This window comes from Lissotriton helveticus, chromosome 5_1 (assembly GCF_964261635.1).
Source record: "Lissotriton helveticus chromosome 5_1, aLisHel1.1, whole genome shotgun sequence".
Classification (NCBI taxonomy): Eukaryota; Metazoa; Chordata; class Amphibia; order Caudata; family Salamandridae; genus Lissotriton; species Lissotriton helveticus.
In genome coordinates this window covers 1997440497-1997457378 of record NC_136065.1, presented here as the reverse complement: position 1 = coordinate 1997457378, position 16882 = coordinate 1997440497, and the positions used below count along the sequence as shown (strand labels likewise).

Sequence of the window (16882 nt, the reverse complement as noted above, 5' to 3'; positions counted from 1 at the left end):
AACATTTAATTTACATTGTGTCATTTTTATTGAAACATTCATTTTAATATGGAAGACATTTTAAAGTGTTGTTTTAATTCTGTATATTTATTCGAGTGCTTGTGAATACACTGTATTTTTTGTTTTTCCGTCTGGTGCGTACACGAATAAATCAGAAGGTTTTCCGACGCGTGAGCTGCCCACATACAGTTGTTCATGTGAGAAGCACAGATTCTCCAAATCTAGTCCACACACTTGCAGCGATTGTCCTTGTGCTTTGTTGATGGTCATTGCAAAAGCGAGTCACACCGGAAACTGTAAACGTTCAGTATTGGAAAGATTATGAGGTCCCTGGGGGGCCGATATTTAACAAATGTTTCCTTTTTTTTATGCCAGAAACCTTCGCGGGAATGTACTCAACTTCCCAAAGTTTCATGCCGATCGGATGAATGGTGTAGTAATGCATAAAGGACAAACAGACATACTTTCATTTTTATATATAGATGAGGGCTTATCAAATAAGGCTATTGCGAATAGGAAACTGCAACTTGTTAAAGCTTGTATGGCTCTTAGAGAGTGTGCTAGACGATTGGGTTCTAACCCACCAGAGTTGATGATGTTGATTTATAAAGCTAAATGTCTCAGCGTTGCATTATATGGGGGCGGCCGTCTGGGGTCATAAGAAATGTAGTAATACAATTGATAGAGAACAACTTCTTTAGGTACCTTCTTGCTACCCCTAAAAGTGCCCCAGTTTATGTAGGTCATGCTGAACTTGGAGCTCCATATATCACTGACCTAATAATGTTACAACCAATTTTACTCTGGCAATAAGTATGGACGTGCGAACACACTGATTTAAATCAGTGCCATAATTAGGGCCTGCCACAATTCAAGTAAATATCAGTGTATGCCGTGGCCCGCATATATAAAATGTTTCTGCATCGTCCTAGGCTGCCCAGAGTATTTTAATAAACCCGAAACAGCGCTTGCGACTTGTTCAGCTGAAAGTCCTGCACCGTGTCTATGTCACTGGTCCTCGACTGATGCGTATGGGTTTTTCTGATGATGGACTGTGTCGGCGGGGTTGTGGTATGCTTGCTACTTTCCTTCATATTGTATGGGAGTGCCCGGTGGTTGAGTCCTTCTGGAGGGGAGTGCATGACGTGATGAATGAAGTCACGAATGTTCGACTGATACCTGAACCTAGGCGCTGTCTCTTGAATGTGTGGGAACCGACCGACTGTAATGTTGCTCAGACTCAATGGGTGACCCTAGGCAACATGATCGCAAAGAGGGACATTGCGCAGTTATGGGGGTCTCAGAGGGCTCCCTTGGTCTCCGGATGGGAAGACAACATGGACTGGTGCATGTTCAGAGAGAAAATTGTCTACATTTCCCGTGGCAGGCCCCAAAAGTGGGGTAGGATATGGAACCAGTGGAATGCATTCCCCCCTGATACTCCTTGTTCCCCTTGACTGTACACTCCGGCTCTCACATGTACAGATTTATCGATATTTTCACCGGCTCTGGGCTCCCGTTCCATCCCTCCCTCCCTTTCTTTTTCCTGTCCTGAACCTTCTCCTGTCTCCCTTATTGATTTCTGACCGCCTCCTCCTGTCACACACGAAACGACCATAATGATCGGAGTGCAGCCTTGTTTCTTTTGTTGTTTGAATGTTATAAAATGAAACCGCTCGTATCCTGTTGTTTGGAACTCAACGATGCCGGACCCCTGGTTGTCGGCTGATGAGCTGTGTATTATGTTATACCTTGTGATGTTTTCCTGGCCGGCCCGAAGGGTTGTAGGCGAGCATCTGTACTTCCATAATTTTGCTAATAAAGGTTTTTTCAAAAAAAAAAAAAATGAAAAAAAATAAACCCGAAACACTTGACCTGACTAGCAGGAAATTTTAAAAAAAACGAGGCGATGACACACCGGGAAAATCTGAGGCTGACAAGTGAATTCTCCAAACCAAATGCATTGAAGAATCAAATGATTTTAACTACTTTTAATATGCATTCCTAACTTAAAGCAGTTTTAAATGCAAGACATATTTTCCTCTTGAGTCGTTTAAGACTGGACATCTTTCACCGACTGGACAGTTTTCTAAATATGAATGACTGGTCTTTATCCTTATTTAACTGTCTGTGCGACGATGCGATGGCACTGGATACTATACATGTGGTGCTCTTTTGTAAATTTTATAACCACCAGAGGAAGCACTATATTACACCGACCAGTAGACCCCTACACTTTACGCAATGTCGACCTGCATATCGATATATACAATCTTTGCCTTCCCTGCAGGTTTGTTGTAGTGTGGCATCCTTTTAATGGGCATTGTCTTATGCCAGAAAGAATATGCCCCTAACCTTCCAACAGTAAAGTGATACAGGCATTAGAATCACCATGATCTTAGGAGAAGCTCTGTGCATCCATGCTGATATTGATTGGTACCTCTACGTCCTTATAATTGATTAAGGTTTATTTATGCCTGCCAGGGTAGGTGGGGAGTGCATAGCAGACCCTACATGAGGATTTTGTCCTCCCTCAGTATTCTGGCTCCACTTAACTGAAGTTAAGCATCTTATAGGGATTTTGTGCGCATGGTTCTTCCCTTACTGGATGGACTATGAACTTGGGGAAGGAACTTAATTGGTTACGATTATTCTTTTTAATTCCTCATTATTACACTCTGGCATACTGTTGTATTACTCATCGATTACAGATTTGGTCTTATTCTGAGTTTTATTATATACTTATGAACATATTTGAAATTGCTATGAACTGTATCCTTTAAAAAAATTTTTTTTTGATATACCACTTTTATAGTTGGCTACCGGCCTCCGAATAAAGATATATTCATTGACTACATGTCAGAACTATTCACATCAGAACAGTTAACATTTACAGGTCAGCTATAGCTGCAGGGCACTCCTCGACGGTGTCTCCGTGGGTCAGCACTCATTGACTAAGAGAATAATGAGAAGTATGCGTGTACTAAACCCACCAACTGCAAAATACACTGACCTATGGGACATTAAAGACGTTTTACGGGTTCTAACTTCCTGGGGCAACAACTCAAACATGCTCTGCCACACCATCAACGACTCCCTGGCAACCGCCTCCTTCCCTGACCACTGGAAACACGCTGAGATCAACCCCCTCCTGAAGACACCCTCCGCGGACCCCACTGACCTTAAAAACTACAGACCCATCTCCCTGCTCCCGTTCCCAGCAAAAGTCATTGAGCAAGCCATCAACAGCCAACTGGCCACATTCATCGAAGACCACAACATCCTCGACTCCTCCCAATCTAGCTTCAGAAAAAAACACAGTACGGAAACCGCCCTCCTCGCCGCAACAGACGACATACGTACCTTACTGGACAAAGGAGAAGCAGCAGCCCTCATCCTCCTCGACCTCTCAGCGGCGTTCAACAGTCTCTCACCGCACCCTAATACGCAGACTCCATGTTGCAGGGATCCAAGACAGGCCTACCACCTGCAGAGTCCCCCAGGGGTCCTCCCTCAGCCCTACGCTACGCTCTTCAACGTCTACATGGCTCCGCTCGCCCCCATCGTCAGAACCTATGGACTCAACATTGTGTCATACGCAGACGACACCCAACTCACCCTCTCCATATCCAATGAACCCAACACCGCCAGAAGACTTTCGAGAAGGCATGGAAGCAGTCGCCAAATGGATGAAAAACAGCTGCCTACAACTGAACACCAACAAAACAGAAGTACTCGTCATGTGCCCAAACCCAGATGCCTGGAACGACACCTGGTGGCGCCCCACCCTCGGAAGCCCGCCAACCCCCACGGACCACATGCAACCGGGGAATCATCCTGGACTCAGAGCTCAAAATGGACCGCCAGATCAACTCCGTCTCGTCCTCCCGCTTCCACAACTTCCGCCTCCTACGTAAGACCTTCAAATGGATCCCCCTCGAACACAGAAAGACAGTCACTCATGCCCTGGTCACCAGCAGGCTCGACTACAGCAACGCACTCTATGCCGGAATAAACAAAAACCTCACCCGCAAGCTACAGAACATGCAAAACGCCGCAAGAATGGTCCTCAACACTGCCACATCTCCCAGCACCTGCGCACACTCAACTGGCTCCCATCAAAGCTAGAGTCACCTTCAAGCTGCTAACCCACGCTCACAAGACCATCCGCGACACCGGACCAGAATACCTGAACAGCCGACTCCTATTCCACGCACCCCAAAGGACCCTATGAACAGCCCAGAAAGACCAGATCGGGAGACCGCTCATTCTCCTTCAGCACGGTCAGAGCCTGGCACGACCTTCCGCTCCACCTCAGACAGATAGCAGTGCTCCCCATCTTTGCAAGAAACCTCAAAACCCGGCTCTTCAACAGACTCCCTCCTTGATGGCCTGGAACCTGCGACACCACACCCTCCCCCAACCGCCTTGAGACCCTTCGGGTGTGTACTCACACTTAAACACCTGATTTGATTTGATAAACTTACAGTGATAGTCTACCTGGTGTCCTTTAGGCGGACTTCAGACGCAAAAGCCTTAGATGTCACTAGCAGGTCCTATCAACATGAGTTTGTTTCTACCTCAAAAAGAGAACCAAGACTGTCATCTTCTATTTTCTATCCTCTCTTTCCATAGAATGAAAGACTTCGGATTGTGAAATGCTTGAAAGAGTATGAAAGGAGAGCTGAAAGCTTGAGAAGAAATGCAACACAATTACTTATTTTGCATAAATGGCCTCTTTAAACAGTTTCTTCCCTTACACTAGAGAGATGGGTGAAAGAAGGTATGAACAAGAGAGGTGTGGATGTCTCGGTTTTCGGGGCACGCTCTCTTAGGGGTAAATCAGCTTCCAAAGATTTTATCTTCGGCGGAGGCTTGCAAGATATTCTTAGAGCTGCAGACTGGTCGAATGAAAATATGTTTAAAAACTTTATTTTCAGGCCAATCATACATGTGATTGACAATATGTTAATTGTACTTTGAACTAGCATTATGTTAAATTCTGTGACATGCCATAAAATTTAGATTTTTCACAACCTGTTGGGCAGAAAATCGGGATTTTATTAAAGACACAGATGCTAAGATTCTCCCTCCATATAACATTGTTGCCCAACCCAGTGGAATCAAAAGTATTAGCTAAAATGTCTTGGTTTTTCCTTTTTCAGAATAAGAAGTCTCATCTATTTGAAATTGTTAACGGTGAACTGTTTTCCACTGAAGTTTAAGTTTTTCTATGGAGTTATCTTATTCGCTGGTTCAAAAGAAGGAAGATGGCTACATGTGAGGGGACTTTATAGTGACTTAGAATGTCCAGTGAAGTTCTATATTCTTCAATTGTTGCTGCTGTGAGCTGGCAATAAAGGAGATTTGCATCATCTTAGCCTCCGGGTCTTTAATAAATTCCAGATTTTCTGTTGAAGTTGAAGAGGTTGTTTCTAGTTGGCTTGTGCAATGGGGACAAGCACACGGATATAAAAACCTAGTCAACATGAAAACCCAATTACAGCACATTACTCTGCGCCAATCTTGTTTTCAATTTGGTTGTTTCTTTATTTTATTGCAATACTCATTTGCTTTTTTTCATGCTTTCCCAAAGAATCCCTAGAAACTCAGAGCTAAAATATAAATCTTGCAACAAAAAATTCGCAACAAATTGGGGGTTTCACTTAAATATTGCCTCAGTTTAATAACCAACTTAGTATATGTGGAGAGAACATCGCATACTTCATCTCGTCAATATGGAGACTCATTTATTATGAGTGAAGAAATATAAAATTACTTACAATAAAACGTAAGTGTGACACCGTTTATAAAATTTGGAAAATTGGTATATACAAATACCTCAATATTTCCAAATTATGTAGTGTTGGAGTGTTCAATGGACTGAATTCTTGACCTTAAGGACCTCGGCCGTCAGCCTCATTCCTCTATTGGATCCTGGAACTCCTCGGTATCTTGCAAAATTCTTATAACTTACGGTAAGTGTACTGTATCCGATACACAAAGGGTTTATCAAGAGATGATGTTCATAAAGCCACAATAAGTAATGGATGCTTCTCTCTGGGGGTCTCAAAAGTGCCAGCAGTCATCAGACAAAGCAGTTATGGTTTGTTCTGTACAGTAATGAAGGGATGTTGTAGCAAAAGCTGGAGAAATGCAGAGACTGTCCCAGTGATCAGTGTCAAATTACCCAACTAGGCAAATATACCAAATACCAGGAGGGATACTGTGCAAACCTTTTCAATAAGATGAAAAAAGGCACTATTGCATCTGGGTTTTATAAGGGCCGCTTACTTCACTAGCTCTCATCTGTGGATTTACACCCATGGATGGCAGTACCATCTTCTGAAATTTCAGCCATGCTGAACATCAATGACTAGTCCTGGATGTCCGGGTGGTTGAGAACAGTAATGAATGAAGGCTGAGGTAGAAGCTGAAGGATACAGACTGTACCAGTGACAACTGTCAAACTACACAAACCGGCAAATACCGGAAGACAAACTATATACTCTAGTGAGACACCCCTGAACATGTTGTGAAGCACTTTAATAATACCCTTGCTTGCATCGCCCTTGGACTACCGCCATGCCCCCATGAAGATAGCTAAACATAAATTAAGTATACAGTTAAAAAAAGAAAAAAGGTCCTGGGAGTTGATCATCTTTACACACCATCCAAATAATAACTCTGTCAAACATATAGGTACTTCGAGTGACATTATGCATTTAAGTTTCAGGAAGATGTCCGTGATATTTTCAAAGCATAGTCAGGACAACCCAGACCCATGTATAGTGGACGCCTGACATGAATGCTCTGGTTATGCTGGAAAATGATAAAGAGGGACAATGTTTTCAGTTCTCACACCATGGTACTGGAATATCAATTACTATTCTTACTTTTTGCTGTTTCAATTTCATCTCTTCTTTTGGATGTAGTTCAAGCATATCCTCCAGCTTTTTCTTCAAAGTGTCTGTATAACTATGAAACTTTTCCTAAAAGAAGAAAGTCTATATTTTCAAAACCATAAAGATATTGATAAAGACAGTGTGCAACTCTCAGGATTGGACTGGCCTATAGGGTAATCAGGCAGTGCCCCATGGGCTGTGTGTGGGGCATTTTTGGCCTGTTTGTGGGATGGTTTTATGGTCTGCTCAATCACATTTTACAGTTGTTTTCTCTGACATTAAAACAAACAATGCTAGAAGCAAGCTTAAATCCATGCCGTCTTCATATCTTTCAAAACCCTAACACAGCGAAAGTTTACACGTTTAAAACTATCCCAAGTTGAATAATAGGCGACAAGTTTATTTATTTTTTTTGGGAGATTTATATAGTGCGAACGTGACCCTAAAGTATACGAGCGCTTTACATGAGCACCAGTTGCATTACACAAGGACACTTTCATTTTTGTTAGGCACTAGAAGATTGAGTGATTTCCCCAGAATCATAGGATGTTGAGCATCAATGCAGAAACTCGAACCCTGTGCCTCAGATTTGAGATCGACCTTCCTAGCGTTAGGCCACATCCTCTCCCTAATTTGGCGCCCAGACCTATTTTCTGTCATAGTCTGAGCCTGACCACTATTATGTGTCTTTTGTAGCAGGATTGGCATCTCTGGACATACAATGCATGTTCGTGGACATGTTAGGTGGCACATCATTTATGACATGAATGTTGTGATATCATGGCGATGGCTAGTTAGCAATCATTTGGATTATGATGGGCATGACCTCTGGCTAGTTTCTGATAATAGGCTTGCGCCCTGGCCACAACTCCTGATGGTGGGCATCTTCTCTTGGCATCGCTGTGATTAGCCTGGTCTTTTCCACCACTGGGGTGAATGTATGACATTGTTCTACATTCTGTCCATCAACTGTGATTTTTGCAATTTTCACCCCGAGTGGGCTGGGTATGCTCAGACGTGAGTCCCAGGCTCTCCACACCACTGGAGTCAAGCTATCCAGGCTGATGAAGGCTGATAGCCAGAAACCGGTCCTTGGATGCTTGATTCCGGTCTGGGAAAGACATGGCTTGGTAGTTCGGACTGGACTGTTCCCATGAGGCACAGGGTCAGAGCTGATTTGCATATAGCCAGTGTCTAACCCAGGGTGGTGTGGAGTGCAAAAAAACGATGGATTTAGGCCCAGATCCTTGTACTGGGGTGAATGTATGACATTGTTCTACATTCTGTCCATCAACTGTGATTTTTGCAATTTTCACCCCGAGTGGGCTGGGTATGCTCAGACGTGAGTCCCAGGCTCTCCACACCACTGGAGTCAAGCTATCCAGGCTGATGAAGGCTGATAGTCAGAAACCGGTCCTTGGATGCTTGATTCCGGTCTGGGAAAGACATGGCTTGGTAGTTCGGACTGGACTGTTCCCATGAGGCACAGGGTCAGAGCTGATTTGCATATAGCCAGTGTCTAACCCAGGGTGGTGTGCAAAAAAACGATGGATTTAGGCCCAGATCCTTGTACTGGGGTGAATGTATGACGGCTTGGTAGTTCGGACTGGACTGTTCCCATGAGGCACAGGGTCAGAGCTGATTTGCATATAGCCAGTGTCTAACCCAGGGTGGTGTGGAGTGCAAAAAAACGATGGATTTAGGCCCAGATCCTTGTACTGGGGTGAATGTATGACATTGTTCTACATTCTGTCCATCAACTGTGATTTTTGCAATTTTCACCCCGAGTGGGCTGGGTATGCTCAGACGTGAGTCCCAGGCTCTCCACACCACTGGAGTCAAGCTATCCAGGCTGATGAAGGCTGATAGCCAGAAACCGGTCCTTGGATGCTTGATTCCGGTCTGGGAAAGACATGGCTTGGTAGTTCGGACTGGACTGTTCCCATGAGGCACAGGGTCAGAGCTGATTTGCATATAGCCAGTGTCTAACCCAGGGTGGTGTGGAGTGCAAACAAACGATGGATTTAGGCCCAGATCCTTGTACTGGGGTGAATGTATGACATTGTTCTACATTCTGTCCATCAACTGTGATTTTTGCACTTTTCCACCAGCACACCAGTGAAGTTGATGTGGCAACCATGTATTGTTGCCCACTCATAACTGATGGGAGGAGCTTTGAAACGGGCGAGGGGCATAGAAAAATGGTGTCCCGGCCCTTGATCAGTACATGTTTGTTGGAACGGGTGTAGTGGTGCCTTGGCTGCAGATTTACTCTTGCCAGCCCTTGAGTGGGAATAGGGAGCTAGAGAGGAGGGTGCCTTAGACTTCAGAGTGAGTTCCACAGCCACTGGGAAGGGTATCTTGGGAAATGGCTAGACTGTTCGAGGGCAGACTCATGCCATATCCTGTTAGCAAGGTTGCGAAGCTAGAGCTGAAACAGGGTGCTGGAACACTAGCCTCCCTTGTGCTCGACAGACCAGGAGAGGAGTGAGAGCAGTATTCTTGAAAAAGATGGGGACTCCTCCCCAGGGAAGGCTTGATCCTCAGACCCTTTTCTTTTTTTTAAATATATTTTATATTCGTTATCGGGTAGAAAAAAATCCATAACGCCACAATTTGCAGTACATCGGTTCATCAGTTAGTACAAGTCATTCGCACAATATAGACAACTAACATCGATAAATAGAGGAACCCAAGGTTAAAGCCACGACACAAAAGGGAGGGGGCAGGGGTATATTCCATTGAGCACTGATGCATCATTCCTAATTCATTAGTTCACTGCTACAATTCATGGTACTTGCGTGCTCGCATTATTATAGCACCTACAATCATAAAGAAAATCTAAAAAACAGAAAAGGTGAGCAGTCAAGTCCCAAGCAGAGACCCATATGCAAACGGGAAAGACTCACTCTTGCGCACTGCCAGACGGGCCGAGGGGCCACTAGGCTTACATAACACAGTCTAATAGTTGGAATCCTGATCCAACACTTCGCACAAAATATCCCTACATTTTTGGAGGGCCGTAATTGCTGTGGGAACAAGCGATACCAATTGCCTATTCCAGTTAATACATGCACAAAGTAAGCTTTGCTAATGGTTGCTGCTTGCAATTTTGTTGTCTGTGGATTATTCCGCATTGAGTGGTTAAATTGTACATAGGAAAACACTAGTTTGGGGGAAGGGGCGGGTGTGGCGCAGAATTACTGGCAGGCAGCTGATTTCATTGTCCCCGCCAGCATAGTCGCCAAGCCTAGAAAAGCCCTCCTTTTCCCAACCCCTTATAACTCTGTTCTTTAAATGAATTCCCCAAAAAGCACATTCCTTATATACATACCAGGATAGAATTGGGGGAACTGAAATTCCTTTTTGTATTGGGTGTATCTAAAGGCCAAGATTTGTGGGAACTTACATCTGGTGCACTTCGGGAATTTAAGAAAAACTGGAAGCAGAATATCAGCATCCCGTAGCATTAACTGGAGGTATAAACAACTCGACTGGTTACTCCAGGCTGCTGCTCAGATAAGCCAGTCAAGGAAGGCAGCTTGATAATACTTCATGATGTGGGGGGAGCACCATACTCGGTTTTGAGTTGTAATGCCCTCAAGTTGGTACAGGCTTTCTTCCTCTACGACAGAAAGTGACGTCGTTCTTGGTCTATCTCGCTAAAATAAGTCAGATTAACTTTAATCATGACATTACAGAAGATAAAAAACAAATAGCATGAGAATAGCCATTTTAATAGGAGCAATGCGCCATACAATTGTTAGGGGAAGGATTACCATTACAAAGTAAATCATACACCTTATTAAGCAGACCCTCCAGCTTATCGCAATTTCGCAATTTGCCAAAAAATCGCGAAATCGGCCGATCCGTGCAAATGCCGCGATATTTACACAAACGCCCGCGAAATCCGCTGTTTCCGTGAGCCGCCAATCAATGGAAAGGAGGAGGGTGTGTCTGTCTCCGCCGCTTCTTAAACTCCGCTTCTTAAATGCCCATTCACACGATCCAGCATCCAGCAGCGGCGAGAGGAGAGGAACAACCAGCAGGAGAGCAGAGAGCAGGAAGGAGACCAGGGGGAGAGAGAAGCGGCAGCGGACACGAGGAGAACGGAGAGCAGGAAGGAGACCAGACACGACGACTCTTCTTCAGCCCACAGCCCAGGAACACGGAAGCGGCACCTAGGCAAGCAGGAGACAGCCGGCGAACAGCGAACAGGTACGTCCTTCACGCCGTACTTAATAAAAGTATTTTTTCCTTTTGTGGGGGCCCGCCGCACACTGGGCACACGGCGGGCCAAAAATCATTTTCTTTACTTTCCGGTGGGGGCCAAAAATCCTTTTCTTTCCTTTCCGGTGGGGGCCCGCCGCAACCTGGGCACGCGGCAGGCCCCGGGGGGCCAAAAATCCTTTTCTTTCCTTTCCGGTGGGGGCCCGCCGCACACGGGGCACGCGGCGGGCCCCGGGGGGGTCAAATCCAGGTTTTTAACTTTGTTGTGGGGGCCTGCTGCACACAGGGGCACGCAGCGTGCCCGGGGGGGCAAATTCATGTTTTTAACTTTGTGGGGGCCCAAATTCATGTTTTTAACTTTGTTGTGGGGGCCTGCTGCACACAGGGGCACGCAGCGGGCCCAAATTCATGTTTTTAACTTTGTGGGGGCCCAAATTCATGTTTTTAACTTTGTTGTGGGGGCCTGCTGCACACCGGGGCACGCAGCGGGCCCCGGGGGGCCCAAATTCATGTTTTTAACTTTGTTGTGGGGGCCTGCTGCACACAGGGCACGCAGCGGGCCCTGGGGGGCCCAAATTCATGTTTTTAACTTTGTTGTGGGGGCCTGCTGCACACAGGGGCACGCAGCGTGCCCCGGGGGGCCCAAATTCAGGTTTTTAACTTTGTTGTGGGGGCCTGCTGCACACAGGGGCACGCAGCGTGCCCCGGGGGGGAGGGGGTGGTCAAATCCATGTTTTTTAACTTTGTTGCACTGTACAGAATTTTTGTCCTGATTCTTGACCCTTTGTCATGAATTTTTACTTTCACTGTACTGAATTTGTCCTGAATCTTGACCCTTTGTCATGAATTTTTACTTTCACTGTACTGAATTTTTGTCCTGAATCTTGACCCTTTCTCATGAATTTTTACTTGCACTGTACTGCAGTTTCAAGACAAGAGCCATTGGGCCAGCTGCCGCAGCGCACTGGTAAGTTTGGGGTTCTGGGCACCTCTGGGGAATTTCATAATTGTTAATTTTGGTTTGGGGCAATTGTGTTGTCTGTGGGGAAAGGAACTGCAGTTTCAAGAGCCATTGGGCCAGGTGCCGCAGCGCACTGGTAAGTTTGGGGCACCTGGTGAGTTTCCTAACTGTTTATTTTGGTTCTTTTGCAGAGCATCACAGGGAAGAATCTGCTGTTCCAAGAGCCAGAATTGGGCCCGCTGCCACAGCGCACTGGTAAGCTTGGGGTTCTGGGCACCTCTGGGGAATTTCATAATTGTTAATTTTGGTTTGGGGCAATTGTTGTGTTGTCTGTGGGGAAAGGAACTGCAGTTTCAAGAGCCATTGGGCCAGGTGCCGCAGCGCACTGGTAAGTTTGGGGTTCTGGGCACCTGGTTAGTTTCCTAACTGTTTATTTTGGTTCTTTTGCAGAGCATCACAGGGAAGAATCTGCTGTTCCAAGAGCCAGAATTGGGCCAGGTGCCGCATGGTTCTGGGCACCTCTGGGGAATTTCATAATTCTTTACTTTGGGGCAATTTTTTCACTTCCTTTGCACGTGGCTGACCGGGCACTTTTTGGTTCATTTTTCACCACCCATGAAACCTTTGGCATGTTTTTTTTTTTAATTCAGGCACTTACTTGGAGTTTTTCAACAAGTGCAATGGCTTTTTTCCCCCTTTGAACCACAGCTAACACCGAATATATTTGTAGGCGGCTGCCCATGCGGTTTTCACACTGCCTGTTTCCTCAACGCTGTTCGGGGACTGGCATTTACCATTGCAGGTATGGCCCAACAATTTTGTCACTTTACTTAGTGCTTCAGAGTTGCATGCATTTTTGCCTTTTTTAACATTGAGCACCGGCACTTTCTGAACTTCCCATTCAACAATTGCCTTTCCCCCCTTTGAGACGCATTTTGTAATACCAACTATCTTTGTAGGTGACTTAACTGACTGCGCCACAGCACCTAGATCTTCTGTATTCCAAGGGAGCAACAAGCCACCACAACAAAAGCAGAATGGAGAAGTTTATGCAGCATGCGAAGGGTGTGAAGCACAGATCACATCTGCCCACCCAGATAACCGCAGCAGATCGGGCCAGAGACTACAGCACCGTGATGCACGCTGACGGTGGGGTGCTGTTTTGCAGTGTATGCAATGTGGCGGTGGACCACATCCGGAAACACACTGTGGATATGCATGTGCGGTCCCAAAAACACTTAAAGCGCTGTTCAGATGATCATGACCTTCAATCCTCGCCAAAACGTGCACGCCAGATGACAGTGAACTCGCTATTCACAAAGAGTACAGCTGCCGGTGCCGCAAACCATGAAATGATAAGTGAGTGGGTTAATGTCTGCACTGCGGTGAACATTCCGCTGAGCAAAACAGACCACCCTGTGTTGTGCAAGTTCCTACACGAGCGAGTACGGAATGGTGGAACGATACCTGGGAGTCATCAGCTGCAAGAACGTTAGCTCCCAGAGAGATATACAAGTGCCAAGAACGAGCTGTAAGAGCTATTGAAAGATCAGAAGATCAGTGTTATCTTTGACGAAACACCAGATGTCGAAGGGCGGTGTGTTTTGAATGTGCTAGTTGCAGTAGTCTCTCCGCAGGGTGCCCGTCAGATCCATACCCACCTGGTGGACATAGTCTTCCTATCACAGTGCAACCATGGGACTGTCGCGCAAGCTGTTGTAAAGGTGCTCACAGAGTACAGCATAGACTTCCAGAACGTTATTTCCTTCAACAATCACAACGCGGCATACATGCTCAAGGCATACAACACAGTGTTGAGGAATCTGTACACAAACTCCATACACATCACCTGCTTGGCACACATAATGAATCTTGTTGGAGAGTCATTTAGGAAGCCTTTTGTGGAGCTAAATGCTTTCCTTCTGTACTTCTCCCGCATCTTCTACATGGCCGGCAGCAGAAAGAGAAGGTACCTGCACCATCTTGCAGAGAACCATGGGATGAAAGCACGGGTGGCACCTGACCCTTGCAGTCCCCGCTGGAATTCTTGGTTTGCCGCTGTCCAGTACCACTGCAAGCACTTTGAGGCCTATGCTGGGTTTGTTGAGTCTGAGATGCAACTCAGCAAGTCTCCCCCAGATTCCCTTGAAAATCTACAGAAGATTTTTAACAGCGACCAAAGGGAGTGCATTAAAGTCCAATTGGACATTGTGGCAGAAAAATGCCAAAGCATTTTAAACCTGATGGAGTTATTCCAGAGTCAGACACTGTGAGAAGTTGGCCTGATATATAATGTTCACTATTCTAGTGAGCACTTTGTATCAGTCCAAACAACCCTTATTGATGATTGGTTGTAAGTCAACCTTATAGACCAGCTATCCTAGTAGCATGGATACGAGCAGTCTAAGGCTAAGACTCTAGAGGGCGTGTTAAGCCAGCTGTTTTACCATCACATTACCCCTTGAACACCAAGTGAAAGGACACCACACAAGTTGTTATGAAAATAAACAGATATTTATTTATAACAAGACTACCCTGAACTCTTTATGAGTCAGGGAGCTAAGCACATAACAAAACTCTTAAGAAAATACTTTAAGTCGCACAATTTACACAAATGCCCTAGGGGCACGAAAAACCATATATTACAAAAGTGGAATGCGAATTACTAGCAAGTAAGTAACTATTCTCATAGACTTAGGAATCGCTTGGCCTACAATTCTAAACACTTAGATTAGATGCAGGGGGCCTGTGGACGTCGTGTGCAGAGTGGAAACTCTCACGCGTAAGGCGGGAAAAAGTCTATGGAGGCTAGCAGTTGCAAAGTTACTGTTCTCGGGCGAACCCGACTAGGTGGGTCGAAAACAAGAGTGGATCCGAACACTTAGAGTGTTGGACTATGCTGAAGCACCGGAGTACTTGGTTTACCTAGCCCAGGGGCTGCGGCTGCATAGGGTTGAAGTTACGTCAGAAACCCTCGTTGAAGAACCAGGAGCCTGAAGAAAGAAGTTGCTGGCAGGCGGCCAGTGAAGAAAGTTCGTGGTGATCCAAGCCTGGATCAGGGAAGAAGAAGACCTGAAAGCAGAGGGGACCAAGTTCTGAATCACTAGCCAGTGATTTAGGTGGGCACCAGAGTGGCACCGGACGAAGTCACCTCGACCAGGTGAGTGGGCGCTGCTGGGCTCTGCAGTCTCTCGGACCAGGAGGCGTTGTCGGCGACCAGGATGGAGGTGCGAGCTGTCCCACGAAGGTATCTGCTGCTGACGTCGCTGGACCCAGGATTGGGCTACAAGTCTTGGCAAATGCAAGGCCCACGCGGTGGACCTAAAATGGCGTCTTGAGTGGACCAGGAGGGTCCAAGGGGCTCCTCTGTTGGAGGGGAGCAAGGGCTAGTCTGGAGCAACCAGACCAGCAGTGTTTGTCGTCGTGGAGCGTCGTGAGAGGGCCACTAGCCAACGGGCAAGCGACCTGGACAACGCGGTGAGCAGCAAAGAGCAGAAGGGCCCCACGCAGATCTCGTGGATGCAGGGGGGCTGAACTTCGGTGCTGGAGCTGCTCTGGGTCGGGGCTTCTCTTACCCCAAAGCACTCAGTCGAGGGTCACTCGGGAGTCGTGCTGGACAAGCGTTGTGCAGTCTTTAAAGATGGGTTGGTCCCTCGAGGTCTCGTCACACCCACGGATCACAGCTGGGCTGATGATGCAGGTTGAGGTCAGAGGTGCCAGGGAAGCCGGTTCTCGTCGTGCTGGGTAGTCTTGATCCGGAGGAGAGACTTACAGCAGACCGCGATGCTTGGGTGGTGCCTGCTGCTGCAGGGTGACTACTCCTTAGTCACAAGGGAGAAAATCTTAGGAAGAGTCTTGAGTTCCTCTCGTAGAAAGTCGGTTCAGGATTCAAAGATTGATCTAATTTTGAAGGGGGCCAGTTCCTACCTTTATCCTGAAAAAGGGGGCTGGCACGCAACTAAGTCCTGCCCTATGGGTGGGACTAGGAGGGGGGTGGTTACACCCCTCTCCTTTGGTGGGCTTTCCCCAGATCAGGGGCTGGAGTGCCCCTGGAACTGGTTCAAGCCGGCCTATGCACAGTGAGCACCGGGGTGCCACTTGCAGTCACCTTCCTCTAAAGCCCTGCCTACCTAGGATACACAAAATCCTGTCTGGGACGGTGCTGGCACCGCCCCTGGCAGGAAACCCTTTGTCCTTGCCTCCTGTGCTGGGAGGACTCCCAGCAGCAGGAGGGCAGACTTGTGTCTCGGTGGCAGCATCCATCTTGTGGAGCTGAGGCTATGTCTGACTTTAACCGGGGTTACAGGTTACATACATGTCGTGTCCCTCTAGAAGGGTGGAATGCTAACCCCGTCGCCAGAATTGGCGAGGGGTTAGTATTCCAATTCGTATGACACCTTACTCGACATGTTTTGATAAAGCGATACCAGAGTTGGCATATAACCGCGAGGATTATAATGCACTTAAGAGTATATGGTATGCGTTATCATGGAACAGCTATTAGGACTTGGTTCCGCAAGCTGCAAACGGGCTCAGCTCATGCCAGAGCACCATTTCACCTTATTCCACGCACTCTGCCTTCAGGATTGTTAAGGCCTGCCATAGGAGTGACTGATAGGAATACATGTGTCCATTTTAGGGTTAGATATAGGTATACTATATCTAAAGCAAAGGGTGATTACACCACCTTGCCCCAGCTGTCAAGCAGCCAGTTGTGTCAGTTTTGGATGGCCAGCCAGGGGTGGCATAATACATGCTGCAGCCCCTGGTAGGCCCTGGGTACCCA

At 46.6% G+C, this 16882-nt stretch overlaps 1 protein-coding gene across 1 annotated transcript in view; it reads right to left on the bottom strand.

Annotated features, from left to right (window-relative positions):
• LOC144753941 (E3 ubiquitin-protein ligase TRIM39-like) overlaps positions 1-16882 on the bottom strand; it is a 170737-nt gene that overhangs the window by 128920 nt on the left and 24935 nt on the right. Inside the window, exon 4 of the mRNA XM_078641469.1 lies at positions 6897-6992. Coding sequence (XP_078497595.1) covers positions 6897-6992 — 96 coding nt within the window. The remainder of the gene's footprint in view (positions 1-6896; positions 6993-16882) is intronic.